Source organism: Porites lutea, chromosome 2 (genome assembly GCF_958299795.1).
Source record: "Porites lutea chromosome 2, jaPorLute2.1, whole genome shotgun sequence".
Taxonomy (NCBI): Eukaryota; Metazoa; Cnidaria; class Anthozoa; order Scleractinia; family Poritidae; genus Porites; species Porites lutea.
Window position 1 is genome coordinate 4,843,373 of NC_133202.1, and position 19,979 is coordinate 4,863,351.

At 40.8% G+C, this 19,979-nt stretch overlaps 2 protein-coding genes across 2 annotated transcripts; both read right to left on the reverse strand.

The window, feature by feature from the left end:
* Positions 1-1,170: 1,170 nt before the first annotated feature.
* Positions 1,171-2,881, reverse strand: LOC140925224 (alanine aminotransferase 2-like). Its single transcript, XM_073375214.1, has 3 exons — positions 2,768-2,881; positions 1,816-1,934; positions 1,171-1,270 (listed from the first exon to the last, which is right to left on the reverse strand). The coding sequence occupies exons 1-3, from the start codon at positions 2,879-2,881 to the stop codon at positions 1,171-1,173; spliced, it is 333 nt and encodes a 110-aa protein (XP_073231315.1).
* A 15,064-nt stretch (positions 2,882-17,945) lies between these two features.
* On the reverse strand, positions 17,946-19,600 carry LOC140926520 (uncharacterized). The gene has a single exon (XM_073376250.1). The coding sequence runs from the start codon at positions 19,598-19,600 to the stop codon at positions 17,996-17,998; it is 1,605 nt and encodes a 534-aa protein (XP_073232351.1). The 3' UTR covers positions 17,946-17,995.
* Positions 19,601-19,979: the final 379 nt, after the last annotated feature.

Below are 19,979 nucleotides of genomic sequence, written 5' to 3' on the forward strand. Positions count from 1 at the left end.
AGATATTCCTCTTCATACGCTTTGACTTTGTTTTAACAATTGGAAGCCAACTAATGATTTCTTTATCTTCATAAAAAATAATAATAATAATAATAAAATAATAATAATAATAAAAAACCGTAGCTGATTGTATACTATTATCGCGGCTTTTAAAGTTCGATAAAAAGGCCGTAAATAAATGTTGTGGTGCAATTTTTTTCTTTGGTTCAAATTCTTTTTTCCTTTGTTTTAAACTCTGATACTCAATCGCACATAACCATACCGCAACACAAAGGAAAACAAAATCTAAACCATTGATGAGTTGAACCACAGTATTTCGTCAAATACTACAACTCAATACAGAGTCGGTTAGTAGTCTCGTTTATCTTTTCGTTATGTTTAGTATGCTTCCAAAATGAAAAGATACCCTTTACATTTCCTTGTTTAGAGTTAGTCATTATGATTGTGGTCGCAAAACATGAAATATATCCATTATGTACATTAAGCGCAGAAATTGTTTAGTTCTTAATTTGTTATTTTACAACGCGATATCTACTTTAATAATGCGACTTGTTTTGATTGGAAAATACCGCTGTTAGTAAAAGCAGTATTTTAAAGAGACTTCAATAAAGTTGCTATTTATATAAACAGGATTTCTTTACGTTCTTATCTGTGTCTGGAATATCACAAGGAATGGGCCGGAAAAACGTTGAAATGGGAAAAGCACACTTCAGACACTTCAGTGTCTTAAAGATGGGAAAAGTCAGAAGATTGTTAAAAAAGTCTCTTTTTTTTTCCACGACAATTTTAGGAGAGGATTATAAGAATGTTGTTTTTCCTCGTTGTGTGGTTAAGGACATTTGTATACAGCTTGCCAGATATATAGATTCAAGACTCTTTCTGCCACTATTGTTGAACATTTCCGGGCCTTTTTTTGGAGATAATGTATAGCCAAATCTGGGAAGGGAAGTCAATTGAAAAACTTTGAAAATCATAGATGAATGAAGAGTCATCAAAACTATTTAGCCTTTCTCGAGAAATAGAAATTTGTAAACAAGTTAGAGTTTCGCTTCTTCAAACAGATATTTTACATCAGAAACCTTTCCCCTGATAAATGAGGATGGAGACATATCAAATAGTCTGGATTGAATACTGTCATCACTGGAAACTAAATCCAGTAAATCCATCTTGTCAGTTCGTGTCCTTAAACTGCGCCATGAATTCTTGGTGAAAGGTTCTTAGTCGATCAAACATTGGAGCGAACGTCTCTTCAGAAGGAAGAATAGTGATCCTACCAAGAAAGATTAAAACATGAAACCGTTTTAAGTTATTAGTCCTTCATATGGATAGTGGGTCTGAAAAATCAAAACGTTTTGGTCCAATTTCATCACACTTTCACACGCTGACAGAACGTCGCTTTTACGGACAAGTCGCTTTTAGGACGCCTTTTCCCACGTAAGTTTAAGCTCTGGTCCATACCGTATAATTTCGGTTGTAAGCCCTTCTATTTGTAAACACCAACTTTATCCCACTTGCAGGCCCTCCACTAAGCCCTCATCACCCCGGCTATGGGCCGATCTGTGTATACCCGTATTGCGTTCGTCAGAACGCATCCTAATTTGGTGTTCCTGTGGTACAAAGGCAGAATTTTGGGGGGTTGGGGGGAAAGAGGGGTCTCAAATTTAAAGGTGCAGTCAATCTAATCAATCTAAATATATTAGACAAGCCTGTGAAAACCTTGTGACACAAGGGCTCAAATGATATCACAGAGAGGTTTTTAAAATCATCAAAATTCCGACCTGAAGTTGATGGCCCTTGTTAATTCAAATCTTATACCTATAGTAACAGTTGTTACCGCTACCTTTCATATCAAAAACATGACCAGGAATCATGTAAATTCCAGTTTTCCCCAGCGCCTGCCAACAGTAAAACTCGTCTGGTGGCATTTCCTTGGCCTAAATAACAATGACAATACAATCAACTCAGTAAACTCAAAAAAAATCTACACATTACTTTTGTCCACCCAAAATCCTGACACTTCGCTCACCAAACAGACCACATACATACTTTCCTTGTGAGGGGAATATCTGTATTTCAAAGAGTCCCTCGATAAAGCCTTTACTGGGAGCTGTTACTAGATCGATACGACATATGGAATTTAGCAATGAAATATGGAAAGTTGAGAAAGTGAAATTTTAACTTTCGCAGGACATTATCAGCAGCCTTAATAAGGTGGGAGCATATAGCGTCCTTTTCACTTTTTCTAACCGAAAAACGCCTTTTATGAAAACTGACAAGGCGAGAAACGGGTTGGCATTCTTCTAATATAAGGTGCTTCAACGAGAATCTTGGTTTCTGGATCGCACGTTGTGGATTCCGCATTTTATGCTGTAGATCCCGGATGGCGGGTTCTGGATTCAGTATTCCTTGTCCTTGAAACTTGGATTCCAGATTCCAATCGTTAGCGAGATTTCGGGCTTCATATGTAGAGCAGGCCCCAGCTGTTCAAAAGGTGGATAACGCTATCCACCGGATAAATCTCTATCCAGTGGATAGTGCAATTGGTTTCGCACACACCTATCCACTGAATTTATCCGGTGGATAGAGCTATCCATCTTATGAACAATCGGGTCTGAATTCCGAATTTCAAACCCCTGAACTGATTCCGGATCAGTCTGCAAGAAAAAAATTCCCCGGTTCTGGAATTACCGTACACCTAGGATATCCATTACTGACAGTATTCTGCAGTGTGGCACTAGAAATGAAGGCCGGAAACAGGACATGATACCTTGGCTGCCTCGATAGCTTTCTTTGGAAGTGTTATCCTCGGAAACGCATACATTGCACCTGCCACCTCGTTACACTTAACATTTTCCATTGAGTTAAGAACCTCCGTTGTCATCTTTGCCTGTAAGAATCCTTGATGGCATGTTACTTCCTGTTCAACGAGTTAAAGAAAAAAAAAATGCATTAGGGGTAGATATGAAAAGATTGGAGATTCCCTTTTATAATTTCCCTTGTGCGTCGCACTTGAAGATCATTTTCTATGCATTTAAGAGGACTGCCAAATATTTCGGGAATAAATCGGATTTTTTTAGTTTTGGAGGCAATGTCAGAAATGTTTGGGAAACAAAAAATACAATATAATACATTACAATTTAATAAAATGCAAAGCAAAGCAATGCGATGCAATACAATGCAATATAAAGCAATTAATACAATGCTATAACCTTTATTCAACGCGTTCAAATGTGCTTAGCTAAATAGCTACTTTACAGACATGCCACGAAAACCACTGAAGAAGAGAACGAAGAATTTTGATATCAACTTCTCATCCAGTTATAGCTTAACCCAGGCTCTTAGCTACCCCAGCTTGCTTAAAACAAGACTCTTAATTTGCTGAAAAAGGCGCTGTCGAAGAGTACTATTTGTTAGTAACCATGGCAAGCTTAACTTGCTTAAGATTCTAATCGCACGTTTCGCTCGGCAAAAGAATCAATGAAAACACGAGGAGATTTTAAAAGCTGAAAACCTTCTCTGGATGTCAGAGCGCGGATTCCGGTTTTGGTCAAATCCGGTGGCTTTTATCGCCACCCGTGGGTTCGTCCTTCGGCGCAGGATCCAACACCGAAACTTTATTTGTTAAAATGGCTATACCGTGGCACGCATAAGAGGTATTAATTGACAAAGTATTGTATTGTCCGAGGCTTTTTTCTGCATCAAGAAGAAGGTTTTTGAAGTAATGGTCCAGATAAGAAGGAAAGGACCAAAACGCAGTGAACGCGTCGGTATGCAAAAAGGTGCTAACTTTACTATTGTCTCTACCATGGTTCTGATTGGTTTAAACATCAAATTTTACGAAATCTTTGCAAAGCAGCATGTATATTAATCCCTTTTTTTCTATCCAACTTCCTTATAACAAAATCTCGTCTGAGTCTAAGTAACATAGAAATCGTATGTGCGGATCGTGTAAAATTGTGAACATTTCTTCGCCATTGTTTGCAACTCTTGTGACTGGTCGAAATGTTTTAACACAAGAATACACCCTTTAAAAGTGGAGTTCAATACATTTTCTTTCGTAAACTGCCTTTTTGTAGAGTTATGCATTCTCTGCGTAAAAATGAAAACATTTCTATGCTAGGAAAGCGTATTGCGCCACAACAAGACAAATTGCTTCCCTTTTTACCCGGATCATTACTTAAATTGTTACAATTCAGATAAAACCTGAAACATGTTACAACAGTAGCGGCTTATGAGACATGCTTAAAAATAGAAGCACAAAACAGGAAAGGTCTAATTATTCCAATGGTTCCAATGGGATTCATGCAAAATAGTGTAATAAAAAAAACTAAAAGAAATGCATGTTGGCGCGCAAATAATAGCGGTGCCCTGGCGAGCACGGGAACGCATTCACTCGCCGCCAGTCCCTACGCAGGTCAAAGATCTGTAGTAAATTGCGTTCCTGTACTATCTTGCAGTTCTGTTTTACTTGGCAAACTTTAATAAAAAAAATTCAGGAAAAGTGTTTTAACGGGACTATTGACATGAAATAAGATATACTGATTTGAAACTGTGGGGACATCTAGAGAAACTACTGAAACAGCTCGTGTCCTATTGGTCACGTGACCAATGCTTCCTTTAAACAATGAGTTGGAATTTTGCTGATGCCAAAAATTAACAGAGCACATAAAAATTAGCTTACACCCGAAATTTGAGAAGAAACGCATTTAAGGGAGATATTTTATGGCACTTTGATACTTCAACAAAGCAGTATGATTTGTATTGGCCGCCATGGCCGCCATGTTGGAGGGCCTACTTTTGCCCTCCAATATGGCGGCCAAAACTACTTTTTGCTTATATCTTGTTAAACGTTTGATAGTTACGCTCAGATGTGCTGTAAACGTTACCACATCATTTTTTCAACATCCTCCTTGAAGTTTAAGTGCAAAGCTTGTGTTCAGAAAGAAGTAATTCATAATTTTAGAAATCACATTTTGGTCACGTGACCAGCTAGGAACTTACTCATTTTAAGAAAATGGTGCGGGTTTGAAAAACCAAATCACTATTATTCTGTTTAAGATATGACCCACTAATCGTTTTTCGAGGCAAAATCATATAACTTTCATTTTCATGAAAACTATGTCACATGACCTCTTAGTGCAAATGGCCTATTGAATGATGACCGAAGGCGAAATAATCGTTGTGTGTGTCCATCAAATAGGGTCGATTGGCTGTGGGCTTATATTTAAAAAAGGAGTTTCAAGTTTACAAAAAAGCCTAATTCAGCAGCAAATTTTTAGTTATTTAGTGGGGGTAGATACATTTAGGGGTAAAAAATGATGGCCAAGACAATTATTCATGGTAATTACTGAAGCTTTAATAGTGAAATATTATTTCCCAAAACAGATCTCCAGATAATTTATAAGAACGTAAAAATCAAGGGAAGATTATTTTTCGCTAGAGTAACCTCCAACGCAGACGTCTTTTACAAGCCGAACTGATATTTTCCAAACAAAAACTATAGAACTGATATTTTTTGCTTGCAGTGGGGACATCCAGCACAGCATTTTGCGAAAGGTTAGTTATTTAAACAAAACGAAACGGCTGAACAAAACTAGCCTGTACACAGACTTTGTTTTATTTTTCTTTTCGTTCTTTTTGAAAACATCGGCGAGCGAGAACGAGCGCGAAGCGCTAGAAACAAAAATAGAATTTTCTCCTTCCCCACCCCCAACCCCTTCCGCTGGCGGTCACTAAATCCCCAGCGGTTTTTTTTTTTTATGACGCGCGCTCGACGGACTTTGAAGAGAAAATAGAGGGTCTGTGAACAGGGTAAAACGAAACGAAACATATTAAAGGTTTTCGGAGTTGATTTTACTCGAACTTTTTTGTTGTTGTTTTTAACCTGTTGCCAGGTTTTTTATTGTTATTATTATAGATTTTTTTACAACAGTTGCAAAAACAACAACAACAACAACAACAACAAAATGAAATAAAGAAAGAATGGAGAAAAAAAAATAAAGACAATAAATACAAGAAAAAAACATAACAATAATAACGGAAAGCCGAGGAAACGAAGTATTAATGCTAGTACTATCACTACATCATTACTACGCTAAACAAAAACACAACGCACAACACACTTACATCGCTATACACGAACACTAAATACTAAAAACTTTTAATAAGACACTAGCAAACACTAACAAATAAGAAAAAACTACATTGGTGGAAGTTGTTGTGAAGCGTGGTGACAGCTAAAGTTCCATCAACGGCAGGCCGAAGTTACCATTTTTTATTGTGGAAGGGCTGGAAGTGGAGTTTGTTATTTTTATTCGCAATAAAACGTTCGATTTGGGATGTTTTTTGCATTTTGCTTATAAAACGCTTGTCGAGAAAGATGATTTACACTTAACTTTGAACGAAAAATCAGATATTTACTCTGGAGAACGACATGATTAAGAAGAATACTGTACAACTGTACATGACATTTGTAAAGCAGATTCTATGAAGTATTTTGAATTGAAACTCTCTTCATTTTGTGTCCACCGTTATTATGAAAGGTAATGAGTACACTCTTTCCCAGTCTAATTGAACGGTCTCAGTGTTGAACATTTCGTTATATCAGTCATAGCCGTTGGCTCGGAAGAGATTTGAGAAGAAAGCGTTTCAAACAATAATTTAGATTGGAACTTATCGGTATAAATCTTTTTCCCGTTGCTCGCTATATTCTTATAAAACGCCTTAATTCACGATATAAAGGAGACACCAAAACAAAATAGTTCAAGAGATTTAAAAAGAAAGTCCAAACTCAGGGAGTCAAAAACCTTCTCAAAGTTTGTGACGGACATTATCCCTTCATATCCCTTCGTTTCCGTATAATCCATGCTGTCGCTTATTGTTCTAATTGCATCAAAAATCGTTCTTCCTTTCACAAAAGCATTTTGGTCATGATGGACTACATACGCAGGACCTTTTCTAGTCTCTTTGCGATAGCTTTTGAGCCTATTTTAACGTCTACGTTTACTAGAGATATCGGTCTCCAAATTTTGCTCATTCGTCTATTCCTGTCTTTCTACTCTATGAGGGTTATTATAGCTTAGCTTCTTTCTGCGAGGTTGATAACTCACCATGAATGTAACAGTAGTTTAACGATTCGACCAGTAAGTAAACTATTTCTGGCCAGAAACTTTATAAAACTCTGCTGAGATATTCCGTTTTCGTTGTTCCCGGAGCTTTGTTGTTTTGGAAAATCGAGAGAACCTGAAAACATTATTTTAGAAACTGTTAATTGACTCTCGCACATCTCTCTCATGGCATCATTTAGTTTAGGAACTGTTGACGAGTTCTCTACAATTGGGGACAGCCAGTAAAGTCAGTTCATTGAATCTCCGGTCAGTTTGTCATAAACGGATCCGAATAAAAATTAATATATATTTCAGTTATATATGACATTAGCATCTGTGGTCCGTTCTCCATCTGAAATGAGTAATTTCCTAATGTAACTTTTCTTTTTACTGCTGTTTTCCAAGTTAGGAACTTGAAATATTTTGTATTCCTTTCACCATACCATGTAGCACGAGAACGGATTGTTTGAACCTCTTACAATATAATCATATTCATCCCCCATCACTTTTTGACTGGATAATTGGGGGCCAATGCTTTAATTTACCTGGCATGGGCGCTCGGACACACACATAAAATGAAAAGAATGAGGTTCAACTTTCTAGATTTCACAATGGTGTCGCACTTATCTTATTGAGATTAAAACTCATTTATTGATATTTAAGAACCTCTTGCTTTGTATATAGTACGGCAAACCATGAATAAACAACTTATAATTATAAGAAGATCTAGTTATGGCTCCACCTAGTCTCTTTAGCGACCCTAGCTTCCTTAAAACTGGACTCTTGCTAAAATGGATCTTTACTTGCGTAATTAGGACTTGAATCTCACGTTTTGTTTGGGAAAAGATCAATAGAAACCTACCCTAGGTGCCAGAGACTTTTCATGCGCGCATTCCGGTTTTTGAAATCTTTTATCGCCATTCATGCCTTCGGCCTGGGGGCCGAAGGATCCCGCCACCGCGAGAAAAAAGCCTCTGGCACCGAGGGTAACAGAAACCAAGGTTTATTTGGCTATCCCATGGCACGCATTCAGGAGGCGTCAAGGTGCTAAGTATTGTATAATTCACATTGCTTTCTTATATATATATCATGAAAAGATTCAAATTGTTTAAACCTGGAACATTATGTTACAACCTGAGCACTAAAGACAGTGCTGAAAAAAAGAAAAAAAAAGACGAAGAAAAAACAAACAATACAAAGCAAACAGAGGCTGAGAAAATGATGCAGCCGTTTTTAATAAAGGTGAAAGAAACTTATTATATAACCATGCAAATGGTAAACAACCAAATCCTCTCGCCAGGGTACCGCAATTATTTGCGAGACAAAATGTATTTCCTTTAGTTTTTTTATTACAATATTTGGCATGAGTCCCATCGGTATAATTAGAACCTTCCTATAAATATCGTAGCACGTGACGCCAACCAGTCTAGTCGAGACCATTTTGTGCGTTTACATAATAAGTTTCTTTCAGCTTTATTAAAAAGAAATACATTTTGTGTCGCAAATAATAGCGGTGCCCTGGCGAGAGGAACGCATTCACATTAGCCTGTGAACAGGCTCTCTGTTTGGGGAAAAAAATAGCAAGGAAAGGGAAGTTCCCCGCTCGACCAAAGGCCTGTTGACAAGCTACATTCACATTGGTTGTTTACTATTTGCATGAGCGGACCGGTCGGTCCACGGTTTAGGCAAATGGTGCGCAAAAATTCAGGACTGGTAAATTTCGCCCCGGAATCGCGTTTACCATATGTACAAATTAAATCAGTTCGATTTACCGGAAAACGACCGCGAAGGCCTGAAACTGGTATCAAACTGATGGCTTGAAAGAAAAGGAACGCGAATTTCCGATTGGAATATTCCGTCCGGAAAAACAGGACTACCTTTTCAGATGTTCCGTTACTTCCGGATATTTTAAGCTGGAACGACCCAAAAAAGGCATGTTCCATTTACTTTCCAACCGGATTTTCTAGAATCGGTAGACAACAATTGCATATCTCGGCACCAGTCCCTACGCTGGCAGAAGGATCTGCAGTAAACTGCCTGTGTACTCTCTGTTACTATTCTCACTGCATACATAATTAGCGCATCACGGAATTTGAGCTATATCCTTCAGATTCCGCCGTGCTCTGCAGGTATGATGCTTTGCGGTCTCTTTGCTTAAATTCTCGTGTTTTGCCTCGATCGTTGTCATTTTGCCCGCGTTCCGGTGAAGGAAGCTTCTGTCGCTGCAATCTACCGTCGACCGGCACCAGCCTTTCATGTCATGGCTGCCCTTCCTGCTCCGCCTGCTCCTGTTCCTGACGAGGCTGTTGAAGAGCCAGCTGGTGCTGTTGAAGCTGCTCCGCCACCAGTAGTTGAGCCTGAGGTATTCTTTTGCTTTTCTTTTTGTTTCGGTCAGCGAGCCCTGCGAGCCACTCGTTTCTTTGCCACGCGTTTACGTATTTTTCTGTTACGTATTTTTCTATACTTCCGAATATAGTCCTCCGTTTTGCTTGCTGCTTGCCACGTGTTTACTCGGGTGTTATTTTTCCATATGCTAGCATTTTTTGCCGCTTTGTCAGCGAGGTTTTTCCGCCCTATGGCGCGGGAGATTAGTCGTATGTCACTCTTTCACGTCTGCTTAGGGTTTTCGCTTCGCGGCTAGAGTTTGCTGTTTTATTTGTAGCGTAAGAAGTTTTCCTTTTGTTGTTTCGTAAGTTACCGCTTTCAGCGGCTTGCTAAGGTGTTAGTTCATCTATGCAGATTTTTTCACGCTTTATTGAAAGAAGTTTACACCTTAGGGCATAAATTATAGGACCTTTACTAGTCTTAACTGTGCTCGCTCGTTAAACAAACAAATTATAAACATATTATATCTATTAAGTTTGGGAAGGGAAAGGAAAGTGAGTGCTTGAGGTTTCCGCTTTGTTAGCGAGGAGATACCGCTTTTCTATAGCGAGAAATGGTGGTGGTAAGATGAGCGTATATTTTTCCGATTGGGGGGTTTTTCGCTACACAAACGAGGAGATACGGCTTTATATTGCGAGGAACGTTGGTCGATATTTCTACCCGAGGAGATACCGCTTATAGCGACGAATTTGTGTTAGTGATTGTACATAATTTATTTTTGGGCATATTGGGAGTTTCCGCTTTTCGTGCGAAGGGATACCGCTTCAAGGCGAAGCCTGTTTATCGTTTTTTGTTAGGAGGTACCGCTTCTTAGCGAGGAATACTGGTAGCGATTGAGTGTATATTACCTTTGCATAATTGAAGTTTCTGTTTTGTTATAATGAGATACCGCTTTTAGGCGAGGAAATTATATTAGTGGTCATTATTGAGAGAAGCGGAAGGTAAATGAGATCAACAAGGGAGACAGGAACGTTAGATCGTTATCATACCTTATGGTTATGTCTTTTCCCTTTTGCTCGTAGTTTTCCATTTTATATGTATATTTGAGGGATACCGCTTTGTAGCGAAGTGTCTTAGTCGTGCTGATTTGGCACTGTTTTTTCTCTACGACTTCGGTTAGTCCACTTTAGTTTTTGTTTTAGGTGCTTTCTGTTCCTTTTGGAAATTTAATCGGCTTCTATGCGTCCCGTTTTGCCACCGTGTTTGTTGTTTTCGTTTCTTTTACCTTTGTTTTTTTTTTTTTAATTTTTCTCTCGTCTGTCAGGCTGATGTTCGTTTGGTTGAGTTAGAAAGAAAGGTCCGAGCCCTTGAGCAGGAGAAAACTTTGGAAACTACCGAGGGTACTTTGGTTAACCTTAGAAGATACCTTAACCGTCCTAATAGCGCTTTTGACCGTTTCGAAGTGTTGGACATTTTACAAGCTCTAGTGCGCCTCGCGCGCACCCAAGCACACCAGAAGGCTGAAGAATATGCCGCGGCCCTTGACGAGGTACGAGCGAGATGGGACTCTCTCAGTTCCCCCGAGTTGCAGCGTTTATTGATAGGGCTGTTGGGAGACCCCGTTAGAGCTAAGGTCGCTAAAGAAGCCGCTTCCATACTAAAGTCTGCTTCCAAGACGTCTGGTCAGTCGCACGTTGGCCCTATACGTCCAAAGCTTGGCATACCGTTCGGGCGAGGACCATGTTTCAAGTGTGGCCGCTTGGGTCATTTTGCGCGCACCTGTAGGGCAACTCAGGCGCAGTTTCCGTACGGACGGGGACGTGGAGCCCTTAGTTATGGAGGGCGAGTAAACCCTCGCTGATATACTCGCTTGATGTTCGATTTACAAGATTTTGTTGCCTTATAATTTCCTTTTTGTTTTATTTTTCGCCGTTAAATAAAACATTTTGCTTGTGTTCATCTTTGTCCATGTCTTTAAAAAAAAAAAAAAAAAAAAAAAAAAAAAAAAAAGCCCTTCTCGTCGTTGACCCTGGGGGACCTCCTATGTGTCTCTGTTCTGGACCTGGTTCGGATTCTGGGGTCAACGAGGGGTTGGTTTCCCTGTTTATCTCCGCCTAGCTTTACGGTTTTCCCTTTACTCCCTTTTTCAGACGCGTCATTCTCGTTTCGCCTCGCAGATCTTGGAGGCTCGGGACTCGTATTTACAGTTTCGCGGATCTGTCCCTCTTCGCTCTTTGGCACAGGGAACCCAGCCCTTCGTTGGCCCCCTGGCCTCTCCGGGGATGGTTTCCTCTCGCCCGGAATTAGGTGTTTTGACCAACCTTCGCTTCCGTGACCCGGGTCATTTTAAAGCTGGTATGATTCACGAAAGTTTCCTTGTTTGGCAACGTCTACTGGCCGATTATTCCTGTGCGGTGGATCTTCTCGAGATTCTCCGGGATGGTGTTCGTGTGGAGAATTTTTTCACCCCATTTAGGGGGGATTTTAAGGGGCAGTTCTACCATGCGCAGACCCCTCCCTCCATTCAGATCAAGAACGCTGCTATTTGTGCACAGTTCGCTGATTTTATTTGCGATACCATTGTTCAGTGGGTGGCATCAGGGGTTTTGTCCGTTTGGGGAGAAGTTGGAGTCGTGTCTCCGCCTCATTTGGTCCTTCCAATTACCATTGAGCCGTCCAAGCCTCGTCTCTGACACGACGAAAGGTTTTTAAATATTAGATCACCTGGCGGATTTGCCCCGATATGTTTTGCCTGGGCATTTCCAGACGACTTTCGATGACAAGAGTAGCTACCAGCATGTTCGGCTGCATCCGTCGTCTGAGACGTACTTTGGGCTCGAGTGGGATAATTTCCTTTTTGTGTTTCGTACGCTCCCCTTTGGTTGGAAGGCCAGCGCCTATATTTATCATAACTTAGGTCTAGTCGTCTCGCATGCCGCCCGCTCCCTTGGGGTTCCCCTGTCACAGTATATTGACGACCGTCATGTGGGACAGCTTTTTGCCTCTCCGATGCGTTCCGTCATTCTTCCAAGCACTAAGAGAGCTGAAGCTGCTGCTGACATTGTGTGTTACATTCTAATAGAAGCTGGCTATTTCATTAATATTGACAAGTCGCAGTACGTTCCTTCTACGGTGGTCTGTTTTTTGGGTTTTTTATGCGATTCTATGCGCCAGGCGTTTCTTATTCCCCAGGATAAGAAGACCAAGTTCGCGACCTTGCGGGAAAGTATTTTGTCATCCTCCTGTGTCAGTCTTAAAACGCTGCAACGTTTCGCTGGCAAGGTCGTTTCTTTTAGTTTAGCCATCCCTGGTTGCAAGCTTTACGTCCGCGAAGTCTTTAACGCGATAGCCTAGCTTACGCGTTCTTCTAAGACTGCTGCTACAGTCCAAGGAAGACTCCGCTTTGATGTCGCGTACTGGCGCTTTTTAGATGATTGGTCAGACTGCTTGCCTTGGAGGTCGGAGCAACATTGTATAGTCTCCCTGTTCTGTGATGCCTCTAAACGCTCGTGGGGTGGAGTTCTTTTTAAGGACGGGAGAAGGATCGAGTCCAGAGACTATTGGATGGATGCTTCGGATGATATTAACTCTCTCGAGGCTAAGGCTTTGGTACGCTCACTCTTGGCTTTCCGAGACCATGTACGTAATTCTAGGGTTGATATTCATACTGATAATCGAACCCTCAAGGCCGCCTTGGACAATTTCGGCTGCAAGAATTCATCTGTTAACGATTCTGTCAAGGAAATCTTGGAGTGTAGCCGTCAGTTAAACTTGGCTATTGATGTCCACTATGTTCCTTCCCGCGACAATATGGCAGACGCACCTTCTCGAGCGTGTTCGGACCTTGACTGTATGTTGTCAGAACAGGCCTGGAATTCAGTGGAGCGCAGATTCGGTCCTCACTCCTTCGATCTTATGGCGTTAGACAGTAACTGTCGAAGGGATCGTTCTGGTCTAATGCTTCCTCATTATTCTCCTTGGCCTACTCCGACCTCTGAGGGGGTTAACGCCTTTGCGCAGCCCATCCCATTGGAGCATAACATTTACGCTTTTCCGCCTTTTGTTTTACTCGGTCCGCTATTGAGGTATTTTTTGGATCAGGGATTCCATGGAGCCCTTACTCTGGTGGTCCCAGATTTGCGTCCCAGGCGTTTTTGGTGGGCTCTCCTTCAGTCTGTCGCAGTCGATCGCCTTTTGCTTGGCAGGAAGGGCGACGATGCTGTGTTGCTTTTTCCCTCTCGCTCCACGCATGTCTGGTCGGCGCGACGTCTTCAGTGGGACTTGTGGGCTTATCGCTGTATTTTCTAATTTTTTGCCGTTTATGGTCTTCTGCTAGATTCCGCGACCATGGAAACCAGCCCGTCTTTGTGGTTCGTGCTTGTATCCTAATGACGCAGATGCCAATTTCTGTCAAGCGTGTGGGGTTCCCACTGCGCCCTTGGTGTCAGCTGTTCCCCGTGGCAGGGGTCCTGTGGATGAGAAGGTTATTCAAGAGCGTTTTCAAGAGTTTAGGTCTTCGTTTGAGCGTCGGCCCTATCAACGTCAAAAGTCAGCCCTTGAGCAGCAGTTATCTACGTTTCTCGCGTCAGTTTCCCCGCCTAAAACAATTTCATCTTGTACGGTAGACGACGTTATTAAGTTTCTCATTTATAAAGATTCGTCGGGGCGAACAGTGGCTCATGTCCCCACATGTTCCGGAGAGGCTTGCGCCTGCCCCCGCCGTTTAGCCGCTGGCACCGTTGACTCCCTGCTTGGAAAGCTCAAGTCCATCTTTAATAAACTTGGTCGCATCGACCACACTAATCCTATCGCGCATCCTCGCATCAAGGAATACTTGAACTTTGTTCGCGTCGAACAGGCGGGTATGGCTATTTCGCCTTCGCAAGCTGTGCCATTGTTCTTTGTTAAGTTCCAGAATTTAATTGCTCATTTACGGGGAAAAATTGTTGATAGTCAATCATTGTCTAGAATTAGTCAGTATATTTTGGTTAGGGATGCTACCTTTTTTGTAATAGATTTCTTTACGGGCGACAGGGCATCCGATTTGGGTCGCCTATTAGCCAGCCAGGTTTTTAAATTAAAAGATCGTGAGGGTTACTTGTTGCGTTTTACCTTTTCTAAAACTTTGCGTAAAGACCCCCCTCGTTCTTTCGCCTTGGTTCCCTTCTGCAAAACAGACGTGTGCCCGGTTAATTGGATAACTTATTATCTCTCTGTGTGCGATTTACTTAAGATCCGCTTAGCTTCGGGTTTTTTCTTTCGGACTTCTGACCGCAGTAGAGATATTAGTCCCAGGCCTTTCGTCGGCTCGGCTGTTAATAGCGGGGCTCCCGCGCGCGCGAAGCGCGCGTGGGACAGAGCCCCATACTCATGGAATATGGTCAACCTCTTTTCGCTTGGTTGTCACGTGACTGACCGAGCGTACGTACGTACGTACGCGTCTACAGATTGTACGGGTAGGGTAGGGGAGACTATCAAAAGGAAGGGAGGGGTGTCTCAGGCGTGTGTTGGCAAGTCCTCATCTTTTCTATATGACATTCACAATATAGTCAATTGACAGCTGTCAAAACAGGATAGCCACTGACCAGTATCCCATGACCATAACGCGGGCTCATTTGTCAACTCATCGAGGTGACGTAATTTATTTGGAAGCTGTCCGCTGACCAGTTAATCGTTTTACTAGATCGCAAACAATATTCAATCTCATACTTTTTAGCATGGATATTATTATTAATATTTAGCTAGTTTGGGATCGGAGCACAGGAAATGTGATCAATTGACAGCTGTCAAAACAAGGTATCCGCTGACCAGTATCACTTGAGCGAATCGCGGGCTCAGGTGTCGACCCATCGAGGTCAAGTATTTTTTTGAAGTTATCCGCTGACAAGGTACTTGTTTTCAAATGATTGCAGGCTCAAGTTTAATTTTTTTTTTAAATTCATATGAAATATGTTGTGTTTATGTGCCGCACAATTAAAATTTTGATTTCAAACTGACCTCGGACGCGAAAATTCAGCCAGCTGCTACAGGCAGGGAAGACAGTTGCTTTTGACTTTTCTCGCCATGTTCACGCGTTGGTCACGCTCTACGTCCATTTTTTATGCTCTGATTGGTCAAAATTTGACAGGTGAGTTCATGCGCAAAATTTATGCAGCATCTTGAATCTTGTTTACTTTGACAGCTGAAGCTGACAGAGTTTTGTGTCAACTTGTGATGTTTTTAACTTTCTTTTTCCACTGATGTACAAAATGAAATTCAGATTCTATCAGGAGTCTTCTGTTATTCATGGCTAGTTTGTTTATTGGGTTTTTGGTTGAGTCAAAGTCGGAAATCCGATTTCGGATGGCATCGTTTTCGTTTTCACCTTGCTTAATGCGTAAGAGGGTTGCAAAGTCTGAAGCGATACTGGCCTTCCTTGATACCTTTCAGGCGCTGCATCTCGAGTGGTAAGCCTAAGTAATTATTGTATTTGATGTTTGTTTTTTATTCCTAATTTAATGAAGTCGAGCGTAGTTTATGCGGCTATTTTGTTTACGCACGTTTGTAAGATTTGAGACAATGATCTGACCGCGTATCAGGTTTGTTATAAGCTTACAGATCTTTAAAAAGCCTTTAGACATTTTCTCACCGCAAATAGAAAGAAAACGTTTCAAGGAATATTTAGTTATAATTCTGACTGTAAAAGAAAGGTTTGAGCGATTTCCTTGCCTCGAGTTCGTCTTTGAAAAAAGCAAACACCGGGAAGCCGGCTTAAAACACAAAATTCAGCTTTAAGCTCGAAGACTCAGGAGTTTTAGAGACACTTTAATACTTGTCTTCCTGAATGAAAATTGTCGTCTCTGTATATGTTTCTCCGAATTATATTTCTTTTATTAATTGTTAGTACTGTCTCTTGTAATTTTAATCGCTGTGTCGATTGTTTTCAGTCGTTCAGTGAACAACGCTTCCCGAAGTACTCAAAATGCCGCGCGTTAAACCGTTTTAAAATAAAAAATAAACATAATGAATTCTTTATTATGTTGGAGCGTAACTCTGTTAATGTTCATTCAAACACTCGCCACTGCTAGCACTGCAAAAGTCAGAACCGGCTGGCCGTATAGATGATTTTGAAAATTTTTTTTAACGGTTTAGCTAAAGCCCACGCGTGCTGCGATCGTCCTGAATATTGAATGATAGCAATTTGTATCGCAATATTGTGAAATACTGCATTCTGTTGTGCGAGGTCTGTATGATAAAAACAGTGCCTCATAGTACTGTTTCACCTCAGATGTGATGTATAAATGATATAAAAGGTTGGTTTACAGTCGCACCCAGATTTGTTGGCAAGATTTTGTAAAGTAAACTTGTCGAACGCAAAAAATTGGGCCAGAATTTTTTTTCCAGGCCTAATTAATCTAAGGCGATCATGAGCCATCATGGCTCTTAATAAATGTGATCGAAGATGATTGCCAGTTTTTGGGTGTACTTATGAGGCTATCAACTCGATGTGAGATTTGGTTCACTCTTGGGCTGCTTGCAAATTATTTTTTGTAAAATCACTTAGCCTTTCCATGAAAAGTCACACGAATGTGCTCTAAAGTTAACTGAATTGTGGAATACAAGTTTATTGTTTGATTTAAATTATAAATTTATTAATGGGAGCCTCGCTTTTAGCCCTGGCTAAATCTATATATTAACCGTCTTCGGGGGTGTCTCACCGAAGCTAAGCTTCATGACGGCGAAACCCCTCATAGTTTCCGGGTGGGTTTGTCTACTACTTTGAGATTGCTAGGTTGTTCTCAACAGCAGGTTGCACAGTATATAGGTTGGAAGAGTGGAGAGATGGCTCAACATTATTCCCGTTCGTCTGATGCGGCGGCGTCTCTCACGATCTTCGAGAAACTCCTTCCTAGTGCTACTGGTTTGGTCACAGTGCCTGTGTCTCACCCCGACAATCTGCAACCCGTTTGTACTAATTGAACAATTTTCACTTTCATCTGTTATTGTTACACCTAGTCCTCCTATCAGGGTTAAAGGGGATTTCTTAGTAATGGGAGAGGTTGGATTAAAATTGTGTTCTGTAGCTTTTGTTGTGTGGTTTTGTATGCTTCGGGGTGCTTTTTGGGGTCAGTCAGGTAGCTGTAGCGTGGTGTCAAGGGTTGGAGCGGTCTCCTCCCATAACTTAGTTTACCGTGATGTGGTAATAGGTATGCAGTGAGGATAAATTACTGTTTAGGACATTCATAGGACCTTTTAACCTTTTCCGTGATGTGGTAGGGACACCCAACGGTTGAATGTTTTCTGTAAAAAAGCTATTCGAAGAAGCACAGTATTGTCTGGTAATTTCTATAGCTCGAGAAAAAAATTTCCAGATGAAAACTGTTCCATTCATCTCAATTTTCGAAGCGTTTAGTCCATTAATTTTTCTACGTTTTTCTGAAGTCGGTTTTTCACCTTTCCGTGACTTCCCAGGTTTGATAATCATTCGTAAAGGAAGGACTTACTACTAAAATTTTTGTATGGTAAAATGGGGTTGACAGACCTGCGCGGCTCCTGCTGTGTGACCGTTGTGTTGTTATAAGCCTTTACAGTTTTGCTTTAACAAGCATGTCTTTAAGCGACTTTCCTTTTCTATAAGAGATCAAGGGAGGTTCCTTGAATATCTCTCTGAGTAGTGGCTGGTTTTCTATTAAATGCCATTTTTCCATTAGTATGTTTTTCAAACCTGGTAATGACGGTTGAAATTGCGTGACAAAGGGTAAAAGTATTTTTTGCGCTTTCTGTTTTTGTGTCAGAGCTGTCGCTCTATCTGCATATTTAACTTCTGAGAGGATCTTTTCTACCATACTCTCTGGGTAGCCTCTCGAGATAAGGCGTGTTTTAAAGTTTTTAATATTCTTGTCAAATATGACTTTAGAAGAGTTAGTTCTTAGAAGTCTAAGAGCCTCTCCCTTGACAAAACCTTTTTTAACGCCTGGTGGGTGGCAACTGTTAAAGTTAGTGTACTGAAACGTTTCAGTAGATTTAAAATGTGTGCGCACGTCGAGAATTCTTTCTTTCTCAAATCTCTCTCCCTTATAGACTGTCGTGTCCAAGAATGTGGTTTCAATTTGTGATATTTCAGCAGTGAACTTGATTGTAGGATGAAAAGAATTGGCTTGCTCAATGAAAAGATCTATATCTTCTTTGTTTGTGTCCCACAAAGAGAATATGTCGTCAATAAACCTTTTCCACGTTAGTGGTTTCCTTCTGCTTTGTTTTAAGATCTCCTTTTCTATTGTTGCCATAAAAATGTTGGCAAAAGCTACTGCCATTTTCGTGCCCATAGCAGTTCCGTGAGTCTGGAGATAGTCTTTCCCATTGAAATGGAAAGAGTTCTCTTTAAGGATAAGACTGAGCATTTCTTTAAGCAGGTGTGTAGCTATAGGAGGGTTTTTGTCATGAAATTTTTCGTATGCGTTGCATACTATAGTAATTCCTTCCTCCTGTGGGATATTCGTGTAAAGGCTGGTGACATCCATTGAGACTAAGAAAGCGTTACTAGGCACCCTAGTGTTTTCGATAAATCTTATAAAATGTGTCGTATCTTTAAGATACGAGTCTTGTATTTGTGCTGTTGGCTGAAGTAGCTTGTCTACAAATGATGAGAGGCGTTCTGTGGGGCCATCGCACCCCGAAATGATAGGTCTTCCAACTAAAGTCGGTTTGTGTATTTTTGTGAGAGTGTAGAATACTGGAATTCGTGGCGGATCTGGTGTCTGATTAAACCATTTTACTGTCATTTCGTCAATGAAACCTTCGTTATGTAGAGTGTTAATGAGGTGTTTAACTCTCTGGGATGTGTCCTTAACCATTGGTTTTTCCAAAGGTTGATAGTTGTTTCTATCATCCAACTGTTTTTGTCCCTCATTTATTTTGTTCTCTCTTTTCATTATGACGGTTGTTGTGCCTTTATCTGCTTTCTTAAGGATTATTTCTTTGTTTTGAATAAGTTCACGGAGCGCTCGGCGCTCCCCAGGCGGCAGATTGTTTTTAGGTTTATTTAGTGGCACTTCTGTTAGCCGTAGTTTGACTTCCTCTAAATAGGATTCTAGAGCAACTGACCGTTGAACTGGGGGAATCCAACTAGACTTCACATGGAAGGGGTGTGGTTCAGTATCTTTGCCATGATAAATGTATTTGAGGCGCATCCTTCTGGCAAATTGGTTAAAGTCTGAAATTAGTTGGCTCCTTATCTGGTTTTCTTTCATGACAGGAGTTGGAATGAATTTCAAACCCCGAGAGAGTAAATTGATCTGCTCTGTTGTTAGTTCTGTGTCTGAGAGGTTCTTAATGTGTTTTTTGCGTGTCGCTATGGCTTCGTTATATAGCTTAATGTGTTTGACATTTTTCCGCTTTCTTCTCCTGTGATTTCTTTCAGTGAGTGTTTTACTATTTATCCCCTTCTCTTTTCCCTTGTTAGAAACAGAGAGAACACTGGGATACGATTCACTTTGTTTATTCTCAATATCAGTAAACTTTGACATCATTTGTGAGAACTTGTCGAACTTAGCTTGGAGGTCTGATGCT

Excerpts from the sequence above, each read along its gene's own strand:
- LOC140926520 (XM_073376250.1), bottom strand. The coding sequence starts at position 19,600 with ATGCGCCTCAAATACATTTATCATGGCAAAGATACTGAACCACACCCC.
- LOC140925224 (XM_073375214.1), bottom strand. The coding sequence starts at position 2,881 with ATGACAACGGAGGTTCTTAACTCAATGGAAAATGTTAAGTGTAACGAG. Across the intron at positions 1,935-2,767 it reads AAGCTATCGAGGCAGCCAAG|GCCAAGGAAATGCCACCAGA; the intron begins GTATCATGTCCT and ends ATTGTTATTTAG. Across the intron at positions 1,271-1,815 it reads GGTAACAACTGTTACTATAG|GATCACTATTCTTCCTTCTG; the intron begins GTATAAGATTTG and ends CTTTCTTGGTAG.